The sequence below is a fragment of the Oryctolagus cuniculus genome, chromosome 17, assembly GCF_964237555.1.
Source record: "Oryctolagus cuniculus chromosome 17, mOryCun1.1, whole genome shotgun sequence".
Taxonomy (NCBI): domain Eukaryota; kingdom Metazoa; phylum Chordata; class Mammalia; order Lagomorpha; family Leporidae; genus Oryctolagus; species Oryctolagus cuniculus.
The window spans coordinates 15,826,828-15,845,641 of NC_091448.1; the positions used below are offsets into that span (position 1 = coordinate 15,826,828).

The 18,814-nt window shown below is 52.3% G+C and overlaps 1 protein-coding gene and 1 long non-coding RNA gene across 8 annotated transcripts in view; one reads left to right on the forward strand and one right to left on the reverse strand.

Moving 5' to 3' along the window:
• Positions 1-1,050: 1,050 nt before the first annotated feature.
• Positions 1,051-18,814, forward strand: part of MARCHF10 (membrane associated ring-CH-type finger 10) — an 84,544-nt gene continuing 66,780 nt past the window's right edge. For 2 of the 6 annotated variants that reach the window (XM_070060505.1, XM_070060507.1), the window contains exons 1-3: positions 1,059-1,344; positions 5,387-5,492; positions 17,088-17,207. In XM_070060505.1, coding sequence (XP_069916606.1) covers positions 5,403-5,492; positions 17,088-17,207 — 210 coding nt within the window. In that variant the 5' untranslated portion in view covers positions 1,059-1,344; positions 5,387-5,402. Of the gene's footprint in view, positions 1,345-2,304; positions 2,522-5,386; positions 5,493-17,087; positions 17,208-18,814 lie in introns of those variants that run through there. The other 4 variants (XM_008271682.4, XM_008271683.4, XM_070060508.1 and 1 more) reach the window with 3 other exon arrangements.
• LOC138846049 (uncharacterized) lies at positions 5,194-8,177 on the reverse strand. 2 transcript variants are annotated; one of them, XR_011383436.1, is made up of 3 exons: positions 7,751-8,177; positions 6,413-6,509; positions 5,194-5,712 (listed from the first exon to the last, which is right to left on the reverse strand). It is a non-coding gene; the product is annotated as an uncharacterized lncRNA (long non-coding RNA). The 2 variants fall into 2 exon arrangements; XR_011383435.1 differs by having other exon boundaries at positions 5,194-6,509.

The window sequence follows — 18,814 nt, forward strand, 5'->3', positions numbered from 1 at the left end:
GATAATACTGCCCATACTGCAGTGGGATAAGCCTGGACGTGGGGACTGCTAAGAAGACACTCAAACCAGACACCTGGGGATTCTGAGCATGGATGAAGGGACCACGGATTTCAAGTCTCCATTTTCTGCTCCCCGTCCAATCAGAAATGTCCCAACTTGACATTGGTCACTATGGTACCAGATGCCTAAATACGCAAAATAGGTAGCAGAGTCATCTTTGCCTATGAAACCCCAGACAGAAATAAACTCAGCAGAGAGACGGCAAAGGCTAGCCAGAGTTCTGGGGGCCAATGTGGCGGCTCAGCCGCTGCCTGCAAGGCCAGCGTTCCATACTGAAGCACCGGTTCCAGTCCCAGCTGCTCCGTTTCTGATCCAGATCCCTGCCAATGTGCTTCAGAAAGCAGAGGAGGATGGCCCGCGTGCTTGGGCCCCTGCCACCTACGTGGGAGACCCGGATGGGGCTTGGGCTCCTGGCTCCACCCCCCCAACCAGCCTGGCAATTGAAGCCATTTGGGGAGTGAGCCAGCTGATGGAAGCTCTCTCTCTCTCTCTCTCTCTCTCTCTCTCTCTCTCTCTGTGTGTGTCTGGTGTTTTAAATTTAAAAACAGTTCGGTGCCTTCTTCCCAAGCCATGGGCACTGGTGCGTGAAGACCACTTGGCAACCGAGAGACTTCGTTGTGTCCCCGATGGGGTACCTCCCTAAGCCACGCATTTCCCCCTTTTTCTACATTGGATGAGGGCATTTCCGGGATCTCTGCACAAGTCCTGCTCCCGAACCGCAGTGTCTTTGTTTCCATGTACTGCCTTTAATGTTCTTTGCTTCCATTAGAAGTATCTTCTCTCATTTCCTAACTGTTCTGTAGAAAGCACAGCAGAGATTCAGTAAAGAAGTGAAGGCCTCCAAGCCCGGGAAATCCAGACAAAGCCTATCCGCATCTCCTAGCTTCCCACCTGCATCCCGCCTCGTTCCCACGGCAACCGGCGGGGCGCCCAGGCCTGGGCTCTGGACCACTTGGGGCCCCGCCCAGCCCCGCCCCCAGCCCCGCGCTCGCGGCGGGCGGCCCCGAGCCCCACGCGAGCCCAGGGGAGGCCGGTTGCCAAGGAAACACGAGGACGCCAGGCAGCCGCCCCCGCCCCACGAAAGGCCGGCGACCGCGGCGGAAAGCTGCCTCGGGGGAGGAGGGCCAGGGGCCGGTCGAGGGAGGGGAGAAGAGAGGAGGAGGAAGAGGACTGCAGCGACGGCCCCCCGCGATTGATGGGCGGCTCCTCCATCTCGGACCAGCCGGCCCGCCCCGCCCCTCGGGCCCTCTAGCGCCAGGCAGGGGAGAAGGGCGAACCCAACAGGTAACGGCCCGCCTCGCCCACCCGGGCCCCGCGAGAGGTGGGGGTGTGAGGCGGGGGTCAGCTTCCCTGCGACTTCGAGGCGCTGGAGGGAAGTGGGGCCTGTTCCCCGCCTGCGGGCTACGCCAGTCCCTCGACGCAGCTTCCCGCAAGCGCGCTCCGGCCCCCACCCCGGCTTCCCGCAGAGTCGCCTCTGGGTCTCCTCTCTTCTGGGCTGTGGTGGTCGCCGCGCAGAGCGAGCCCGATCCCCTTCCCCACCCCCAGATCTCCCAGAACCAAGCCGGCCGAGGCGTCAGGGGCTCTCCCCGCCGTCCCCACCGACGCGTCTCCGCCCGCGGGTGCTCGGAGGCCTGGGCCCGGACTGCCAGCAATCTAAGATGGTTTTCAAGGCTGAGATCCGAGCAGACCCGTAGTCTTTGTCGTCACAGAGTAACTAAAGGTGGAGAATGTTGAATTAAGGCTCCCGAGATCCCCTTCTAAGAGCCCAGTTGGCGGGGTGTGTGTGTGTGTGTGTGTGTGTGTGTGTGTGTGATTTAGCAGCCTGGTTGTCAGGGATTCCTTTAGCCATTGAGATTCTGAAGAAGATTAAATTCACACATTCCTTTATTTTTAACCAAACGAATAAAAAATAGTCACATTAATGATTATTTCTGATGCAAGAATATGGTAAGAGAACCAGAGAACCACTTGAGAGAACCACTTGTTATTGGAAAGCGCTCCCTTCAGATCAGTTCTTTGGCAGGTGTGACCCCAGGAGCAGCAGCTGTGTAGTGTGTATGGATGGGGCTGATTTTTTAGAGACCTGAGAAAAATGTATTCTGCAGTCAGACTCTGCTCTCCTGACTCCGGGAAGTCAGTTTGGATTCGGTGGGATTTACACTACAGAGGAATGTGTGTGTGTGTCAGAAAGTTCTTAGAATATTCCTCATTGACATTTCACAGATGTGTAGAATTCTGAGGTCAAGGAGAATCACTCGCTCTTGCCTCCAACCAACCAGGACTCCTGGCCCCACCAGCCTCTCCCTCCTTTTCCTCCTCCCTCCCACTCTCTCTCCCTCCTTAATATGGCTTCTTACCCCCATTTAAAAACCCTAATTTGTCACAATACCTTATCACCAAAGAGCAAAAGCAGGCGTGTGCGTGACCAGGAGTGCAGGTTCAGTTGAAAAGCAATTCAAAAGTGAGTACAGAAAAGAATTCAGAATTCTGGGTCAGAAATGGGCACCTGGCTCCCGTTTTCTTTTAATTTCTTCTTCCTCCACCTGTCTGTACTAGCTAATGAGAAAGTCCTGGCTTCAGCTGGCCACCTGGTTGAGTAGGCCTGCAAAGCTGAGACTCATGAATGAAGCGTTATCTCATGTGGACTTGTTTCCATGTGGTGCTTTCTCATTCTGTTCATCCTGGTCAGCTTTTCAAACCTGAAATTCAAGTGCACATGGAGAGTGTTTGCCTAACCTCTACTGATCTCTTCAGTCCGAAGCTAGTAGTTTATTTCCTTGGTGCTTGTAGGATTTGCCTAGTCTCTAAAAGTCCTGATTTGGTTAAGTAAGATGACCTGCAGCACCGTGACGCACCTACACGTTTATGCTGTAGAACAGTACACTATCATGAGGGAAGAGACATCTGGAGGCAAGTTTTAAGTCCTTTATTTGGAGGGTGATTGTGACGTCAGAGGTAACCTAGCAAGTAATTCAAATAGTGTTGTTGCTTACCTTGTTAGACAACGTTATTTCATGCCTCTTGACTTGGAAATTTCCTTAGAATAGCAGCATGGAGGGGCTGGCTTCCCTGTGCTGACTTTGTAGCCGAAATGTCTCGCCGAAGTAGACTCTGGGCTGGGCCCCTTTGGTGCGCACTAACGTCTTTCGTTATCACTCCTTCCATTCTCTGCCTGCCTGATTAATATTCCGACAGGCTTCTCTCCAACAGCGGCAGCAGGGGCCCGTCTTTTCTCTTTTCAACACCATTGCTTTCCAAAACGGGTGGGAACATAACTTCCTTCTAAGCAGGTGCAAATTCATATGAGAAGTTAAAAGTGATATTTAAAAATACAGTCCCATAAATAACGATGTCAAGGAGCTCAGGAACAAAATTTGGGTTTTGCATATCCACTGTGGAGCTCCGTTTGGGGTTGTCATGTTCAGATTCTGACTCTCCAACACCACTTCCCCAGTGTAGAACCCAAGGCACCAGCACTGTGTTCCCTGTAGCACAGGGCTGGCTGCTAAACCTCAGGAGATTTCATCACCGCCTGCCCAGACACTGGGTTACCCTGAGTCAGGTACAACCTGACTGCCAGCACCCATGCGCCTGCGCAGAACTGCAGGCACTGGCCTGGTTTTCACGCCTCCTCTGGGCTGGCAGGGTTCTGTGGGCTGCCTGTTCCTGAGGGTTCATGTCGCTCCTGCAAGGGAGCTTCCCTTCGTTCCTGGGAAACGAATTCACAAGATGAGCTTATCTGGGGGACAGAAAAGTTAGAGATCAGGCATGGAAGGGGTCTTCTCAGTGTCCGTGGAAAAATGCTTAGGAAAGAACCTCGCGTGGATTTCAAAATGTTTTGCCCCAAAAGAAGCTCACGTTTCAGTTGCAGTGGCCACAACTGTGATGCACCCTTGTGGCTTCGCCCTGCATCCTCTCTCTCTCTCTCCCAGGCCCACTCTGCCGTCAACTTCCGTTGTCACCTGAATGTCCGCAGTGCCCAGGTCTTCACCTTCCCCCATGGGCTGCTACCCCTGCTTGCTGGCGTCTCCATTTCCTGGACCCCAGACACTCCCCGCTGCCCCCGATTCTCCCACAAGCCTGCCCTGACCCACTAACTGCTCAACCCGGGCAGCCCCCTCGGCTTCCCCCCGACACCCCATCCGGGAGGCACCCTGTCCTGGTGAGTTTCTCCCCCTGGGTTTCCCATCATGGTCGAGGGACATCCTCTGGGTTTTACCCCAGCTCTGCCAATCAAGTTACTTAATGCCTCTGAGCCTCAGTCTCCTCTCCTGTGAAACACCTAGCGCCTACCTCCCGGCATCCTGGTCCTGAAGACTGGGTTAATAGATGTCAGTGCTTAGACCGGGACCTGGTCCTTCCAGGGGCGTGGTTAGAACTGCCACAGCCCCCTCCCCTCCCTCCTTGTCCCTCTCCTCCCTCCACCCTTGCTCCCCCAGTCTGAGAGCCACCCTGTACCTTCTGGGTCACCGTGTTCCCAGCCATCTCCCCACTTCCGCTGTTCGCTCTCTCCCATCTATTTTCTGCACTAGAATTAGCTCCCCTTGTAGACACATCGGGCTGTGTTCTCCCCATTGCCATGGCTTCATGTGACGTCTCTAAGGCCCTGCAGAAGTTGGCCCCTGCCTGCCCTTCCGCCCTCCTGGCGCTGCCCTGCCCTGCCCCCCACTCCCCACCTGCCCCTGCCCTTCACTCCCTGAAGTTCACCACCCACTGTCCTCGGGTCCACTTCTTGCCTGGCTTGGTCCTCCTGGAAGCCGGTGTCATTGCCCAGGGAAAACCCTCCCCAGGCCCTCCAGGCGGGGCCGTGCCCTCCCCTGAGAACACTCACTCCCCGGGCCCACACTTCTGCTCCACAGCCCTGGCCCGCAGTTAGGGTTCGCTTGTTCAGTGGCAGGCTTTTGCCCGGGGTTCCAGGAGCCACGCAGCGGGGATCATGGTGGTCCTGCTGGCCCCTGGGGCCTGAGTCGGGAGGAGGGTGGAGATGAAATCATCGTCGCATAAACAAATTTCCTCGAGCTTCTAACTTCGGTCATGGCTGACTTAGCTGGGTTCTCAGGTTTCCTCCTCCAGAGTCAGGTGTCTGCCAGCCCGAGTCCCCAGGAGTAACCAGGGCTGACTCAAGGAAGCCAGCGCCGAGGGCGGCTGCGTGATTTATGCCCGCCACGGGAGGCTTGCGAGGCCTTCACCGCCGGGGGAAGCCCCATGTGTCTTCCTGGTAGTGGGGATTAGATTAATAAGAGAATAGAAGCAGTTAGGGTTCACCAGAACGCGGCACATTGGCAGAGGAGTCTGACTGCGGCGCGCGTGTCTCTGCCCCGCGCAGGTCGGGAGCGAGCATCATGTTGCATGAAGAGAGAGACAGGAGGAAGTTCGTCAGTGACGTTCAGTATCTGCGAGACATGCAGCACAAGGCGGACTCGGAATACCAGGTAACTGCCGCGCCCCACAGCCCGCGGTGGCCTGAGACCCCAGGCCCGCCAGCCCTCCCCCAGCGCAGTGGCCCTGCAAAGCCACTTGGCCTCCCTGAGTCGGGTTCCTTGCCTGTCACACGGGGATGGTGGCAGCCAGCGGCTCCTGAGAGCATGATGGGAGGAAATGACGTCAGCTCTCCGCAGCCAGTGCTGTTGGGACTCCAGCTTGACCAGACAACTTCAGAAGCAAAGCAACATTAAGGGGTCCAGTGGGTGGCCCCAGCATTTATAAAATGACATGTACCCCCCACCCCATGTTGTCATCTTGCCAGACGGAAGGAGGTTCACGCTGTGTTTGTGCGCGAAAACAAAGCAGACCTGGGGTGTCCTGGCCCTACGCATTCTGGAAGCCTGCGAGGGACAAACCTGCCAGACGGGGCTGTGGGGTTCTGGAAAGGGGTAAAACCACACGACCCTCTGCCAGGGTCACTCCCACTAGCACTGGAGGCCTGTGCTCAGCCCGGGAGTGAGGACGCAGGACTGCCAATATCAGCTTCTGCTCCGCCCCCAGATAGAGCCAAACCTCCAGATGACCAAGAAAACCAGACCTGTCTCGAGTCAGCCGCCTTCCCCTGTCCCCTGTGCAGTCTGGCTCAGCTTGGGGGCAGGAAGTGGTACCAGTGGCTTCCCCCAGAACTGGGCAGCCCCCATGGAAGAAGGCTCTAAAATCGGGGCATTTTGATAAAATGAATAAGAATGTAAACTTCAGCACCAGTTACCCTGGAGACGCCTCTGCCGCCTTGCCCGTGCTTGGAAGTCGGCTGTGACATGATCCCCAGAGCAGGCATGCGGGAGGCTGACTGCCCAATGGCTCCCGCCAAGGAAAACCACACAACCCACGACCGTCTGACTCGAGCCAGCGCAGTTAGATTTCTGACCTCACTTGGTTTGTCAGCGCTGCCTTTTCCCTCAGTCAGCCAATCCTTTCAGAGAGCCCACTATGCGCTGAACAAGCTCCTTCCCAGAATGCTCACTCTAGGGTTGAGAAAAACACAATAACAATACACACACGTAGGGCCAGCAATGTGGCGTAGCGGGTAAAGCCGCTGCCTGCAGTGCCGGCATCCCATATGGGCGCTGGTTCATGTCCCGGCTGCTCCACTTCCAATCCAGCTCTCTGCTATGGCCTGGGAAGGCAGTGGAAGATGGCCCAAGCACCTGGGAAACTTGGAGGAAGCTCCTGGCTCCTGGCTCCTGGCTTCGGCACAGCTCCGGCCATTACAGCCGATCTGGGAGTGAACCAGCAGATGGGAACACTTCTCTCTCTCTCTGCCTCTCCTTCTCGCTCTGTGTAACTCTTTCAAATAAATAAATAAATCTTTAAAAAGACAATACACACATGTAAATAAACGTGTGAGATAGCTTCAGTTACGGATCGCTACGACAGAACTGGTCGTGGGGATGGGCGTGGTGCTTCTTGGGAGAGGCAGGGAAGACCTCTTTGCGGAAGTGACATTGGGCTATGGAGGTGAGTAAAAGGCCCTGGGGCAGGAACCAAGCAGAGAACTGGAGGCACCCAGAGGACGTCAGAGTGGCTGGAACACACTGACCGAGGGAAGCGCAGAACTTGAGGAGGTGAAAGAGGTAGATACAGCACAGGATGTGGGTTCTGCCAGCACAAAGCTTGGCGTTTGGATTTTATCCTTGTCACAGTGAGAATTTGTATGCGGGGAGTAGTATGATTTACATTGTTTTGTTTTTGTTTTGTGTGTGTGTATTTTTTGAGAGAGAGAGTATGCCACCATACATTGGTTCACTCCTCATGCCTGCAATGGCCAAGGGCAAGCTGAGCCCAAGTTAGGAGCCAAAAACTCAATCCAGGTCTTGCATGTGGGGAGCAGGAACCCGAGTCCTTGAGCCATCACTGCTGCCCTGCAGTCTGCACTAGCAGGAAACTGGAGACAGGAGACGGAGCTGGACAGCAAGGCCAGGCACCCTGATGAGGGCCTCGGGCGCCCTCGCTGGCCGCGGCCACCAGGCTAAACGCACGCCCCATCGTCTTCAGCTCACTCTGGAGCCGTGAGGGGCAGGACTGGCAGGGTCAAGAGAAAAAGCGGAAGACCCAGCAAGGAGACTGAGAGAAACCTAGGAGAGAGCGAGCGGGTGGGGGCGGGAAGCGGCCCGGCGCCGCCATCTTAGCAAGTGGGGGTGGGGGTGGGGGTGGGGGAGGAGAGGAACGAGGGTGACTCATCCCGCCTCCACCATCCAGCGCTTACCTGTCCATCACCTCCCTCTGCTGCCCTCGCTGTTTTAAACCTCCCCAGCCTCCCCGACCTCCAGCTCCTGCACTTCCCGCAGACGCTGGGTACACGCAACAAACACCCGTAGCTGGGAGGTGGGGGCCCACGCCAGCGCCTCCCCACCCCGGCTGCTCAGGCTCGCGGGATGCGGTCCTCCCTGCCCAGGTGCCTGTGCTCTCCAGCCCCTCCTTCGCAGGCCTCTCGTCTGTGTCTCTGACGTCTCCCTTCGCCCAGGCTCCGTCTGGAAACCTCAGATCCCTCTGCTAGCAAGGACAAGGGAACAGAGCTTGCGTGGGCCGCGTGTCCCTGGTTAGCCACCGCCCTGGCACTTCCCTGTCTTCCCGGCTGTCTGCACGCGGTCAGCTCCACTTCTGTCTCCAGCGCCTGCCCCGCGGTCACCTCCCTCCCCTCCCACGCAGTCGTTAGCCGAACTCAGGACACACCTTTGGGTCTGTGTTTTCTGAGGCTGCCCCTCCCTGTGTCACGATCCCCGTTTCTTCTGGAAACGACATGCCTGCGACCTTCTGACCCCGGGTGCCCCTGCCTTTCCTCCGTCTCTCTCACTCTCCATTTCCTTTCCCACATGCTCCTCCTCTCCTGCCTCTCAGATGTTAACTTCCCCAGAGACAGGGATCCAGCCTCAGCCTGCTTCTCTCCTAATCCACAGGGTCCCCATGATTCCTCTCAGGGGACCCAGCTTCTTCAGGGCACGGGCTGGGTCTCGCTCTTCTCTGTGGGACTGAGCGCATCACTCGGGAAAGCCCGGGTGACCTAACTTGACCACCAACTCTGTTTCCCAGCCTGAGTTCAGCTGGTCTAGGACGGTTCCTCCCAGTCAAGTCCAGTCGCGTTGACGGTGAAAAGATCTGCAAAACAAAACCGAATCTGCTTTTCTCTAAGATGCTCTGAGTTCCATGGAATATCCTGGACCGTGTGTCCCCTGAAAAACCTAGGCCCGGATTCCGAAATCAACTTGTCTTTTCATTGTATTTTTAAAGCACCCTCACGTGTACTGACCCATAGTAACTACTTCAAAGGAACCCTGATGATTTTTTTTAAGGGTTTTTTTTTTCAAAATATTTATGTATTTATTTAAAAGACAGAAGTAGAGAGAGGGAGGGAGGGAGAGATCTTCCATCCACTGATTTACTCCCCAAAAGGTTTGGACTGGGGCAGACTGAAGCCAGGAGCCTAGAACTGCAGCTGGGTCTCCCATGTGGGTGCAGGGACCCAAGCATTTGGGCCATCTTCCACTGCTTCCAGGCGCATGCGCAGGGAGCTGCACTGGAAGAGGAGCAGCCAGGACGCCCACTGACGTGCTCATGGGGGGTGCCAACGTAACTGGCGGGCCAAGCGTCACCACAGCATCGGCCCCTAGAGTTGCTCTGGCATCTCTCCTGTTCCAAGATGCAGCTGCTCCACTTCACCGATCCCCCTGCAACTTGACCCATTCTGGGTTGTGCGAGGGTTTGGATATGGTTTTGGTGAGTGGCCCCCAAAGACCTACATATTGGACATTTGGCCCCAGTGTTAAGAGGTGGTGGGACCCCCAAGAGGTGGGGCCTACCACGAGGTTGTGCGAGCAGGGGGGCCTCCGCTCTCTGACTTGCTGCCTTGCCACGTAATCCCTCCCTCTCCCACGTGCTCCTACTGTGGCACCACCTACCATGAGGTCCTTGTAAGAGCCCTGTTGGTGGCAGCACCACGTCCTTGACCCTCCAGACTTGTGCACTAAAATAAACCTCTTTGCTTTCTAAAGTGCTCGACCTCAGGTATTTCATTCCAGCACGGAGAACTGACTCCTGAGGTTGGGTAGATAATGGTAGCCTGGGTCCTCAGGGGACTTGGCCAGGGACTTGTGGAAGTCCCGGTTTGCACTCACCGTGCACTAGCCTCCTTACAACACCAGGAATTGCCCGTTTTAGGGAACGCAAATCCTGTGACTCCAAAGTCACAACCAGTCGTTGCCACACATTCTCTCCTCTCTTTGCCCTGCCTGTAATGAGCTGGCGCAAACTGAAGACCTTCAGAACCTCCTGGGCAAGCTATTCCTGCCCCATCCTGCAGCAAATTAGCAGTGCCTCTGCAGGTCTGTGCGCCAGCAACAAGAAAGGAGGGCTAAAGCCACCATGAGCTATTTTGATACTACTACTTTCAGCGGCTGGGTGGGACCCTTCTGAGACAACAAGAGGAAATAAGCATCCACTCGGCATATTACATGCTATTTCAGAATCTCGTAACTAGTGTGTAATTATACGCCATCTCAGAATTTGGTTCTATTTTTTTCAGGGCTGTTCATGCTGCATATATATATATATATATATATGTATGTATGTATTTATATTTTTTTGGTCAAATGTGTTTATGTAAGTAGAGGCAGAATTTAGCCATTAATGTCCACTGGAAAGCTGGAAGGAAAGATTATACTTGGCATTTCAGAACAATTTTCTATAATCTATCAAATGTGTTCAAATTGGTTTCATTTCATGTCACTTATTCGTCTTGATTCTTTCAAGTGCAGATCAAACTGCTAAACAGGATGACATGAGTTGGTTCAAGGACGGGATAGGTGACTTTATAGCAGGTGGCGCGGCTTGGGGGCCGCGCACTCCGGGGCGGAGCCACAGCCTCCTGGCCTGTACCAGCTGGGAGGGGGTTCTCTTCCCGCCTGCCTCCGAGGTAAATCAGGCCAGCAAACCAGCTTGAGGGGTAGCATGCCAAGCTCTTTCTATGCCTGTGTTTCCTTAGCTTCTTAAAACTAACAATCCTCAGTTATGCCGCCAATGATAACTGAAACATCGTGGCTGGGCATTTGGCACAGTGGCTCTGATGCCACTGGGGACACCACACCCCATATCGGAGTGTCCGGGTTCAAGTCCTCCCTTCCTGCTCCCTGCTAATGTGTGCCCTGGGAGGCAACAGATGGTGGCTCCAGGAGCTGGGTCCCTGTCACCTCCGTGGAAGACCTGCATTGACTCCTGGGCCCCTGGCTTTGACCTGGCTCAGCTTTGGCTGGTTTGGGCATGTGGGGAGTGAATCAGCCTACCAGAACTCTCTCACTGCCTCTTTCTCTGCCTTTTGAATAAAATAAGTAAATAATAAATAAATAAAATGTAAAAACATACTTAAGTGAAAAAAAATTTAAACATTATAAAAGATTTTATAAAATTTTAAAAACCACAAAAGTAGCATAATTTTAAAAAAGAAAAACCTCTGGGTTAGCTAGCTCATAACACACACAGACACACACACACATCTAAAAAGAACTAACTGAAGGCAGTGGCAATTTGCAACTCTCACAATTCGGACAGAATCAGCACCAGCAACCTAGACAAGGCTGTCACGGATGAGGAGTGAGCTGGGCTGGGCAGGGGATACTGTGGCTTTCACACCAGACCTGTGAGCCTGGGAGTGTTCCTGTGGCCCCCGGCTTCCCACTGTCACCAGGAGCCGGGATGAGAGCTCGAGGGAGCAGACAGATAATAAAGGAAACAAAAGGGGAGGCCGGCGCTGTGGTGTAGTGGGTAAAGTGGCCACTTGCAGTGCCAGCATCCCATATGGGTTTCGGTTCAAGTCCCGGCTGCTCCAACTCTCTGCTATGGCCTGGGAAAGCAGTGGAAGATGGCTCAAGTCCTTGGGCCCTGCACCCACATGGGAGACCTGGAAGAAGCTCCTGGCTCCTGGCTCCTGGCTTTGGATTGGCTCAGCTCCAACTGTTGCAGCCATCTGGGGAATGAACCAGCAGATGGAAGACCTCTCTCTCTATCTCTGCCTCTCTGTAACCCTGCCTTTCAAATAAATAAATTTTTTTTTTAAAAAAAAAGGAAAGGGACTTTGAGTGTACTATGTTTGGATGTGGTTGGAGTGTCTCCCCTCGGTCCACGTGCTGAAATTGAATGCCTAATGCCTGGAATTAAGGCGGCAGCTTGATCCGCTGCTGGTGTTTAGAGGCGGGGCTTGGGGGAGGTGGAGCCCCCAGGAATGACTCCGGTGGCTTTTATAACAAAAGGAAAGGAGCCCCCCCCCACACACACACACGCGCGCGTGCACATCTATCCCCATGGGATGCCCTGTGCCCCCTGGGGACTCTGCCAACCAGAAGGTCGCCGCCAGCTGCAGCCCCTCGACCTTGGATCAGAACCCTGAACCGAAAGAAAGCCCTTTTCTCTGTAACTCGCCCAGCCATGGTAGTTACTGTGTCACAGGCAGCAAAAGCTGGACCGACACAGGGCACAGCTGCGGGCTCTGTGAGCTGGAATGCCCGAGCCAGCGTGGTGGACGCCGTGACCCCGGGTGACCGCTGGCCCGCATTGGGCAGGACAGGCAGAAGCTCCGGCCTGCACAGAGAGCCCCTCTTGTTCTGGGACCAAGAGCGCAGTCACATGCTTTGGCAACATCTGACATTCGAAATAGGAGTGAACTGGGCGACAGGATGGCAGTGGCGGCTGAGAGCCTGACTGGGCTTCCAGCGGCCATGGTGGGGGCCAGTCCTCACTGCCCACCCCCAGGGACCGACCCTCGGCTCCCACCACCAAGAGGACTCGTCGTGCCCCACCCACAGTGTCACACACGGGCTAGGGACCCCGCACCCCCTCAGATGAGGGCAGCAGTGCAGCCTGTCAGTCTCCCAAGGTCACAATGCTAGAAAGTGGCACTGCGGGGTTTGTCGCGTTCCCCAGGATCCGGTGACTCTGAGTCACCCACCCACGCCGTCCCCACAGGCGCGGCCTCCGAGGCACAGTGTGTGCTTCGCCCCCACCCTGGGAGCTTCTGCACGAAGGCAGCCGCCGACCGCCTGTGCTGGTGGCAGAAGGGCGGCCGCGGCGGGGGCTGGCGGGGCAGGGAGCCCCAGAAGGAAGGGCCAAGTTCCCCAGAGGCTGCGGTGTGCAGACTGCCCTGGGCCAGGTCTGCCACCTGATCAGAGGTGTGCTGAGAGCCGTCTGAATCCCGACCCGTGGCACTGGAAAGAGAACATCACAGAAGTCCAGAGTGAGAGAGCCACTGACGGTGGCGCGTCACAAGTCGCTCCCTCCTCCCGGATCCCCGGGCGCAGCCTCCACCACCTCCTGGCCACCTGGCCATCGCAGGACAGCCGCACTGACAAACACAAAGGAAGCTGGGCAGCGAGCTGGGCCCTGGCTGGTTCTGGGACCGCCCGTCTGGACTCGGCGCTGCCAGCCTGGAACTGAGGCCGAGCCGCGGCCCGCCAACCTGCACCAGGAAACGAACGGGGGAGTGCCTGCCTCGTTGCTCGTTTGTCCTCCTACTCCCTGTCGGGGAGGGGAGAGGACCCAGACCAGGGAGTTTATTTTTTTCTTTCAACCTTGCAAATCAATCTACTCCTCTCCCTTTCGGTAAAGACATATTTAAGTCGTATGCATTCTTGGAGAGAGCTTTCAAAAAGCACTCAGCCCACAAGAATTCTGTGCATCCCACAAGGTCTGCCTCGGTCCTGCCTGCCTTGGCTAACCCCGGCTCCCTGGCGTCCAGCCCAGTGGCATCTTCTGCCTTCCCCTTTTGTATCGCTAGGTTAGGGTGGGCACGGACTCCTGCCACTCTGGACGGCAACACTCATGCCAGTTCGGCTCCCAGACACCAAATTTGGTGTGAAGTCAGCACCCAAGGAATCAGAAAAAAAGAGACACACTCCAGGATCCTTCAAACAGTGGGTGGAAATGGATTTTGAAGATAAGTTTAGGGGCCAACGCTGTAGCGCAGTGGGTAAAGCCGCTGCCTGCAGTGCCGGCATCCTGTGTGGGCACCGGTTCAAGTCCCAGCTGCTCCACTTCCAATCCAGCTCTCTGCTATGGCCTGGGCAAGCAGTAGGAGATGGCGCAAGTCCTTGGGCCCCTGCACCCACATGGGAGACCTGGAAGAAGCCTGGCTCCTGGCTCCTGACTTCAGGTCGGCCCAGCTCTGGCTGTTGCAGGCAACTGGGAAGTGAATCAGCGAATGGAAGACCTCTCTCTCTCTCTCTCTTTCTATCTCCTTCTCTCCCTGTGTAACTATGACTTTCAAATAAATAAATCTTTAAAAAAAAAACAAAAAGATAGGTTGGTGCTGCGGCTCACTAGGCTAATCCTCCACCTGCGGTGCCGGCAGCCCGGTTTCTAGTCCTGGTTGTTCCTCTTCCAGTCCAGCTCTCTACTGTGGCCCTGGAGTGCAGTGGAGGATGGCCCAAGTGCTTGGGCCCTGCACCCACATGGGAGACCAGGAGGAAGCACCTGGCTCCTGGCTTCGGATCGGCGCAGCGTGCCGGCCGTAGCAGCCATTTGGGGGGTGAACCAACAGAAGGAAGACCTTTCTCTCTCTCTCTCTCTCTCTCTCTCTCTCACTGTCTAATTCTGCCTGTCAAAAAAATAAGTTTATTTTGGTGAAAAAGAAAAAAATTTAAGTCCATGCATACAAGGGGTCATCAAGAAATTCATAAAAGTACATCTTAAGAAAAAAATTATGCATGGATTCCATTTTCCACAAACTTGGTGAAGTGCCCTCCAATCTAATTAAACTCTGTTAAGCTCTCCAGCCGACTCTGTTTAGGTTTATTGTGGTTTATTTATTATTTAATAGGGTTTTTTGTTTGCTTGTTTAATTTATTTGTTATAGTTACTGTCTAGTATTCTTTGGGCTTTCTTGTATAAATTATTAAAATAAACACTGCCCTATATTTATTACGAAGGCTTATCATCTATATTGTACAGTTTTTTAAAAATAAGCTTAACGTGGGAAAGGAGAGAAAACAAAACAGTCATTTGGGAGTGTTCTCAGTTTCTAAGCAAGGCAGGTGGAACTGTCTTTCCCCTGGGAACGTGGGATTGCACCTGCTGCAGGTGACCAGCTGGCTGCTCTGGACAAGCCTCGAGGCCAGGGCTCTCCCTGCCGTCCAGCTGGGAAGCACGGGGTAACCGCGGTGTGACGGACTGCCCGATTCCAGGTGGACGTGTTTAGTTAGTATCAGGTTGTTTCTCTTGAGGCTTTCCCCACAGCTTGAGTTATGGTGAAATCCTACTCTGTCACCGAATAAGATGCCTTTTCCAACGGAGAGAACCAAGTGGGGATGAGAACTTTGATTTTTCAGCCCAGCTAGGAAGGGGGAGCTGTCAGGCCTCCTTTAGAGACAGGATTCTGGGTCTTACACCAGATTGCTTCATGACAGTGGACAATCTGGCCCTGGCAGGGCACGGGTGAATTGGGTCGCTGGATCTATAAAGTATAGGATTGTTACTATTTGATAATTAAAATCTCAGGCAGGGGGCAGGTGTTGTGGTGCACCTGCATCCCACGTTGGAGTGTCTGGTTCTGGTCCCATTTACTCTGTACTTCTGATCCAGCTTCCTGCTAATGGGCCTGGGAGGCCCAAGAACCTGAGTTCCTGCAACCTGTGTGGGCGACCTGGATGGAGTTCGTGGCTCCTAGCTTTGGCCTGGCACTTGGGAAATGAACCAGCAGATGGGAGATATCTGCCTTTCTCTTTGATTCACCCTCTCTCTCTGCCTTTCAAATAAATAAATAGATTTTTTTAAATCAGTTTTTCTGAGGAGTTACAGACTGTTTTCAAATAATAATAAAATAAAATGCAACTGTAGCTGAGGGGTGGGCATTTGGTGCAGTGTTAAGATACCACTTGTCTCTTCTGCATCCCATGTCAGAGTGCCTGGGTCAAGTCCTGGCTCCACTTCTGATCCCAGCTCCCTACTAATGCACCTGGGAGGCGGTGGTGATGACTCAAGTACTTGGGTCCCTGCCAGCCCCATGGGAGACATGGGTGGAGTTCCAGGTACCAAGTTTCGGCCGGCCCTAGCCCTGGTTGTTGTGTGCATTTGAGGAATGAACTGGCGGATGGGTGTTCTCTGTCTCTGGGTCTCTTTCTATCTCTCTGCCTTTCAAATAAAATGAAAATAAAGGTTTTAAAAATAAAATAGCAGCTGAAATCTCTGTGGCACACAATTGCCTTGGGTTTGTTCAGTCCTAGTATCAGAGAAGTATTTCAGTACCAGATTTTATTTTATGTTTGTCAAGAAAAATGGGGAAATTATTTCTATTAGTTATTTTTATTATTTTGTGTTTGGGGATTAAGATTTCCCTTCAGAGCATAAATTCAATTCAACTCACATTAAATGCTAGATGCAGGGGATTCAAAATAGCAGAGGTAGTACTTGCTCCCAGGGTTCTCACTGCACAGCAAAGGAAACAGCCTCAAAAACCAAGCCCACTACTTATAGAACAGTGGTGTAATTCAAACTGTGTATTCATGTACGTTAACACACGATACCCCCCCATCCACAGAGGACATTTTCTGAGACCCCCTAGTAGATGCCTGAAATCCCAGATAGTACCAAACCCTATATATCTGTTTTTTCTACACATAAATATCTGTGATTAATTCATAAATTAGGTACAGTGAAGGGTTAACAATCGTGACTGATAATAAAATAGAAGAATGATATGACTTCTCTGCAGGGAAATTGCCAGGGTCACTGCCCTTGTGCTCTGGGCCCATTGTTAAGTGAACTAAAGGACACTGGGACCCAACCATTGGGATTGTCACGATGGATCTGACAACCGCATCGAAGGGGCCGGCAGCGTATACAGCACAGACACATCCAGGGTAGGACAGAGCAGGACGGCGCTAGATTTTGTGACACAATTCAGAACACTGGACAACTTAAACTTTATGAATTATTTCTGGGACCTTCCATTTAATGTTTTGAGCCAAAGTTGACCATAGGTAACTGATGAGAAGGGACTATTGTACATTGCTTCTCCAGCACTTAAGTCAGACTGAGGAAGGCAAGGAAGAGCAAAGAGAAGAGAGGCCATGTGAGACAGTTCTTGGTAGATCAAGATTTGCCGAGAGAACATGGAAGGCATTGCTAGTAGAGGGAACGGAATGTGCTGGAGCTCTGACTGTGAACATTCTTATCCTGTAATTAGAGCATAATCCTAGGTGATGGAGTAGGGCTGGTGGGGTGGTAAGAGGGAGGAGCTATGATGGGAATGAGATCAGAAAGAGAAGTTAATAAGGATTTAGGTACCACCTACTTTGGGAAGGCAACTGTTGGGTAAAGTCTTGGCAGAATGCCTCTTAGTATACTTGTTGTTTGGATTTATTAAAGCAATGCCTAGTATCTGTGGGCCTGGCATTTTGGGCAAAGGGAAGAGCGATATGCCTGATTTTTATAGTCGGAACAGGTATCTAAAGAACTCTTGGCCATGACTGTCATTTACTTATGTTCTTAGTTCATTAGAATTAAGCATAAAATGACCACATCTGCTCATAGACTAAGATGAAGAAACGCTTTGTGTTCTCCAGGCCTGTTTAAGACGACAGGAATACAGAAGAGACCCAAATGACAAGAAACAGTATCAGTTCTGGGAGCAAGAGGTGAGCTTTGAGAGATCCCGGTTTTCAAGCACATCATCTTCCAAACAGGTATGGAGAATTCTGGAAGATTCTCTCCTGCTACCGTGTGTGTGTGTGTGCGTGTGTGTGTACTGCTTAACAAAAGGCTGGCTCAAAAGGGAGATGTTGCCAAAGGAAGAGGCAGGGGCAGGATGGGCCAAGGGTGCCCCTCCTGGACTCTGCCCCCTGCCCTGGGCCGTGTGGCCTCCTTCCTGTAGGTAAAGGGTCTGATGTGGAGAGTATTTGAAGAGCCAGAGGCCCTGGGCTTTCTCAGGCCATATGGCTCATGGTCTTTCCCACTGTGTTATTGGATCTAATTTTTAGTTCAAACAAAGGAGGTGAGTATACAATACATCAGTAACCTATCATGTGATAACCAGCAATTGTTTGAATACTTGTGTTCAGGGTGGTAATAAATAGCAGTAGCAACACAGTGAAGATGATAGGAGTCATCGTTACCATGTTCCAGGACACTGCAAAGCATTTAATGCCTGTTGGCTTATTGAAGTCTCAGAAATGTATGTGTCTACAGGTAATGGTCTACTATGTCTGTGTACATAAATACATACACAAGTACACAGGTACTTGAAACATATGTAGAAAAGAGGAATTATAAGTTTGTTTTGGTGTAAAGTATTTTGAAATCCACGCATAGCTTTTTGGTAACATGCATCTTTCATGAACTTCTTGAAGACCCTTTGTTTCAATGTATATGCAATTTTTTTCACTAAAATTAATTCATACTTTAATTCCTCTGTCCATGAATTTTTTCCTCTCCTTTTTCTTTATTTCAATTTTTTTGGAGATAATATTTTTAAACTTACATTATAATCAAAGACTTAATGGCTTCCATAAACTTTTTGAAGTACCCTTGTGTGTGTGTATACACCCCATTTTATAGATGAGAAAACTTGACCTCAGATTTCATGGCCTGTGCATGGTGGAATGGGGATTCCATGTCAAGCAGTCTGACCCCAGGAGTGCACTCTGCCCTGCCAAGCCATCCAATCATATCTCATGTTTAAGGTCTTATCTGTCTAAGAATTTTACTTAGCCCAGCTCGGAGCTAACCACCATAAGCTGCATTCAGTCCCGTTTGTGAGCACGGTGAATTGATTTAAGATGAGTAATATGCCTTTTATGAATTCTTATTTAATATTTTATGCCCAAAACAGACACTAGAGGAGGGACTCTCTTTCCTGCCCGTGGGGAGCATGGGTCCTGGAGATAGATCCTGGATACCTGGTATCAATCAAATTCTTGTTGGGATTTCTTTTTTAATCTGGGATGTTCACTCCATGGTTATTTAGTTCAAAGGACACCTTAAAAACATCAATGATTGATGTTTATGGATGTAGGTGTATCCCTGGGAGAGAGCTGGATCCCTATTAAGGGTTATAAAACCACACGATAAAACATCTTACCAAGAGTCTGAAGGTGAAAGACGCCATTTCACAGTATTGGCAGCATGGAGAACACATCTCCTGCATCTTTTCCTGTTAGTCAAGGACTAAATATAATGCCTACTGCTGAGTAAATTTAGGGAGTAAGATTAATCCAAGAATTAAGTCTAGTTTGGCTAGGACAACACGTTTTCTAGCAGTAAGATAAATCCTTGCATTCTTACACTTAGAAAC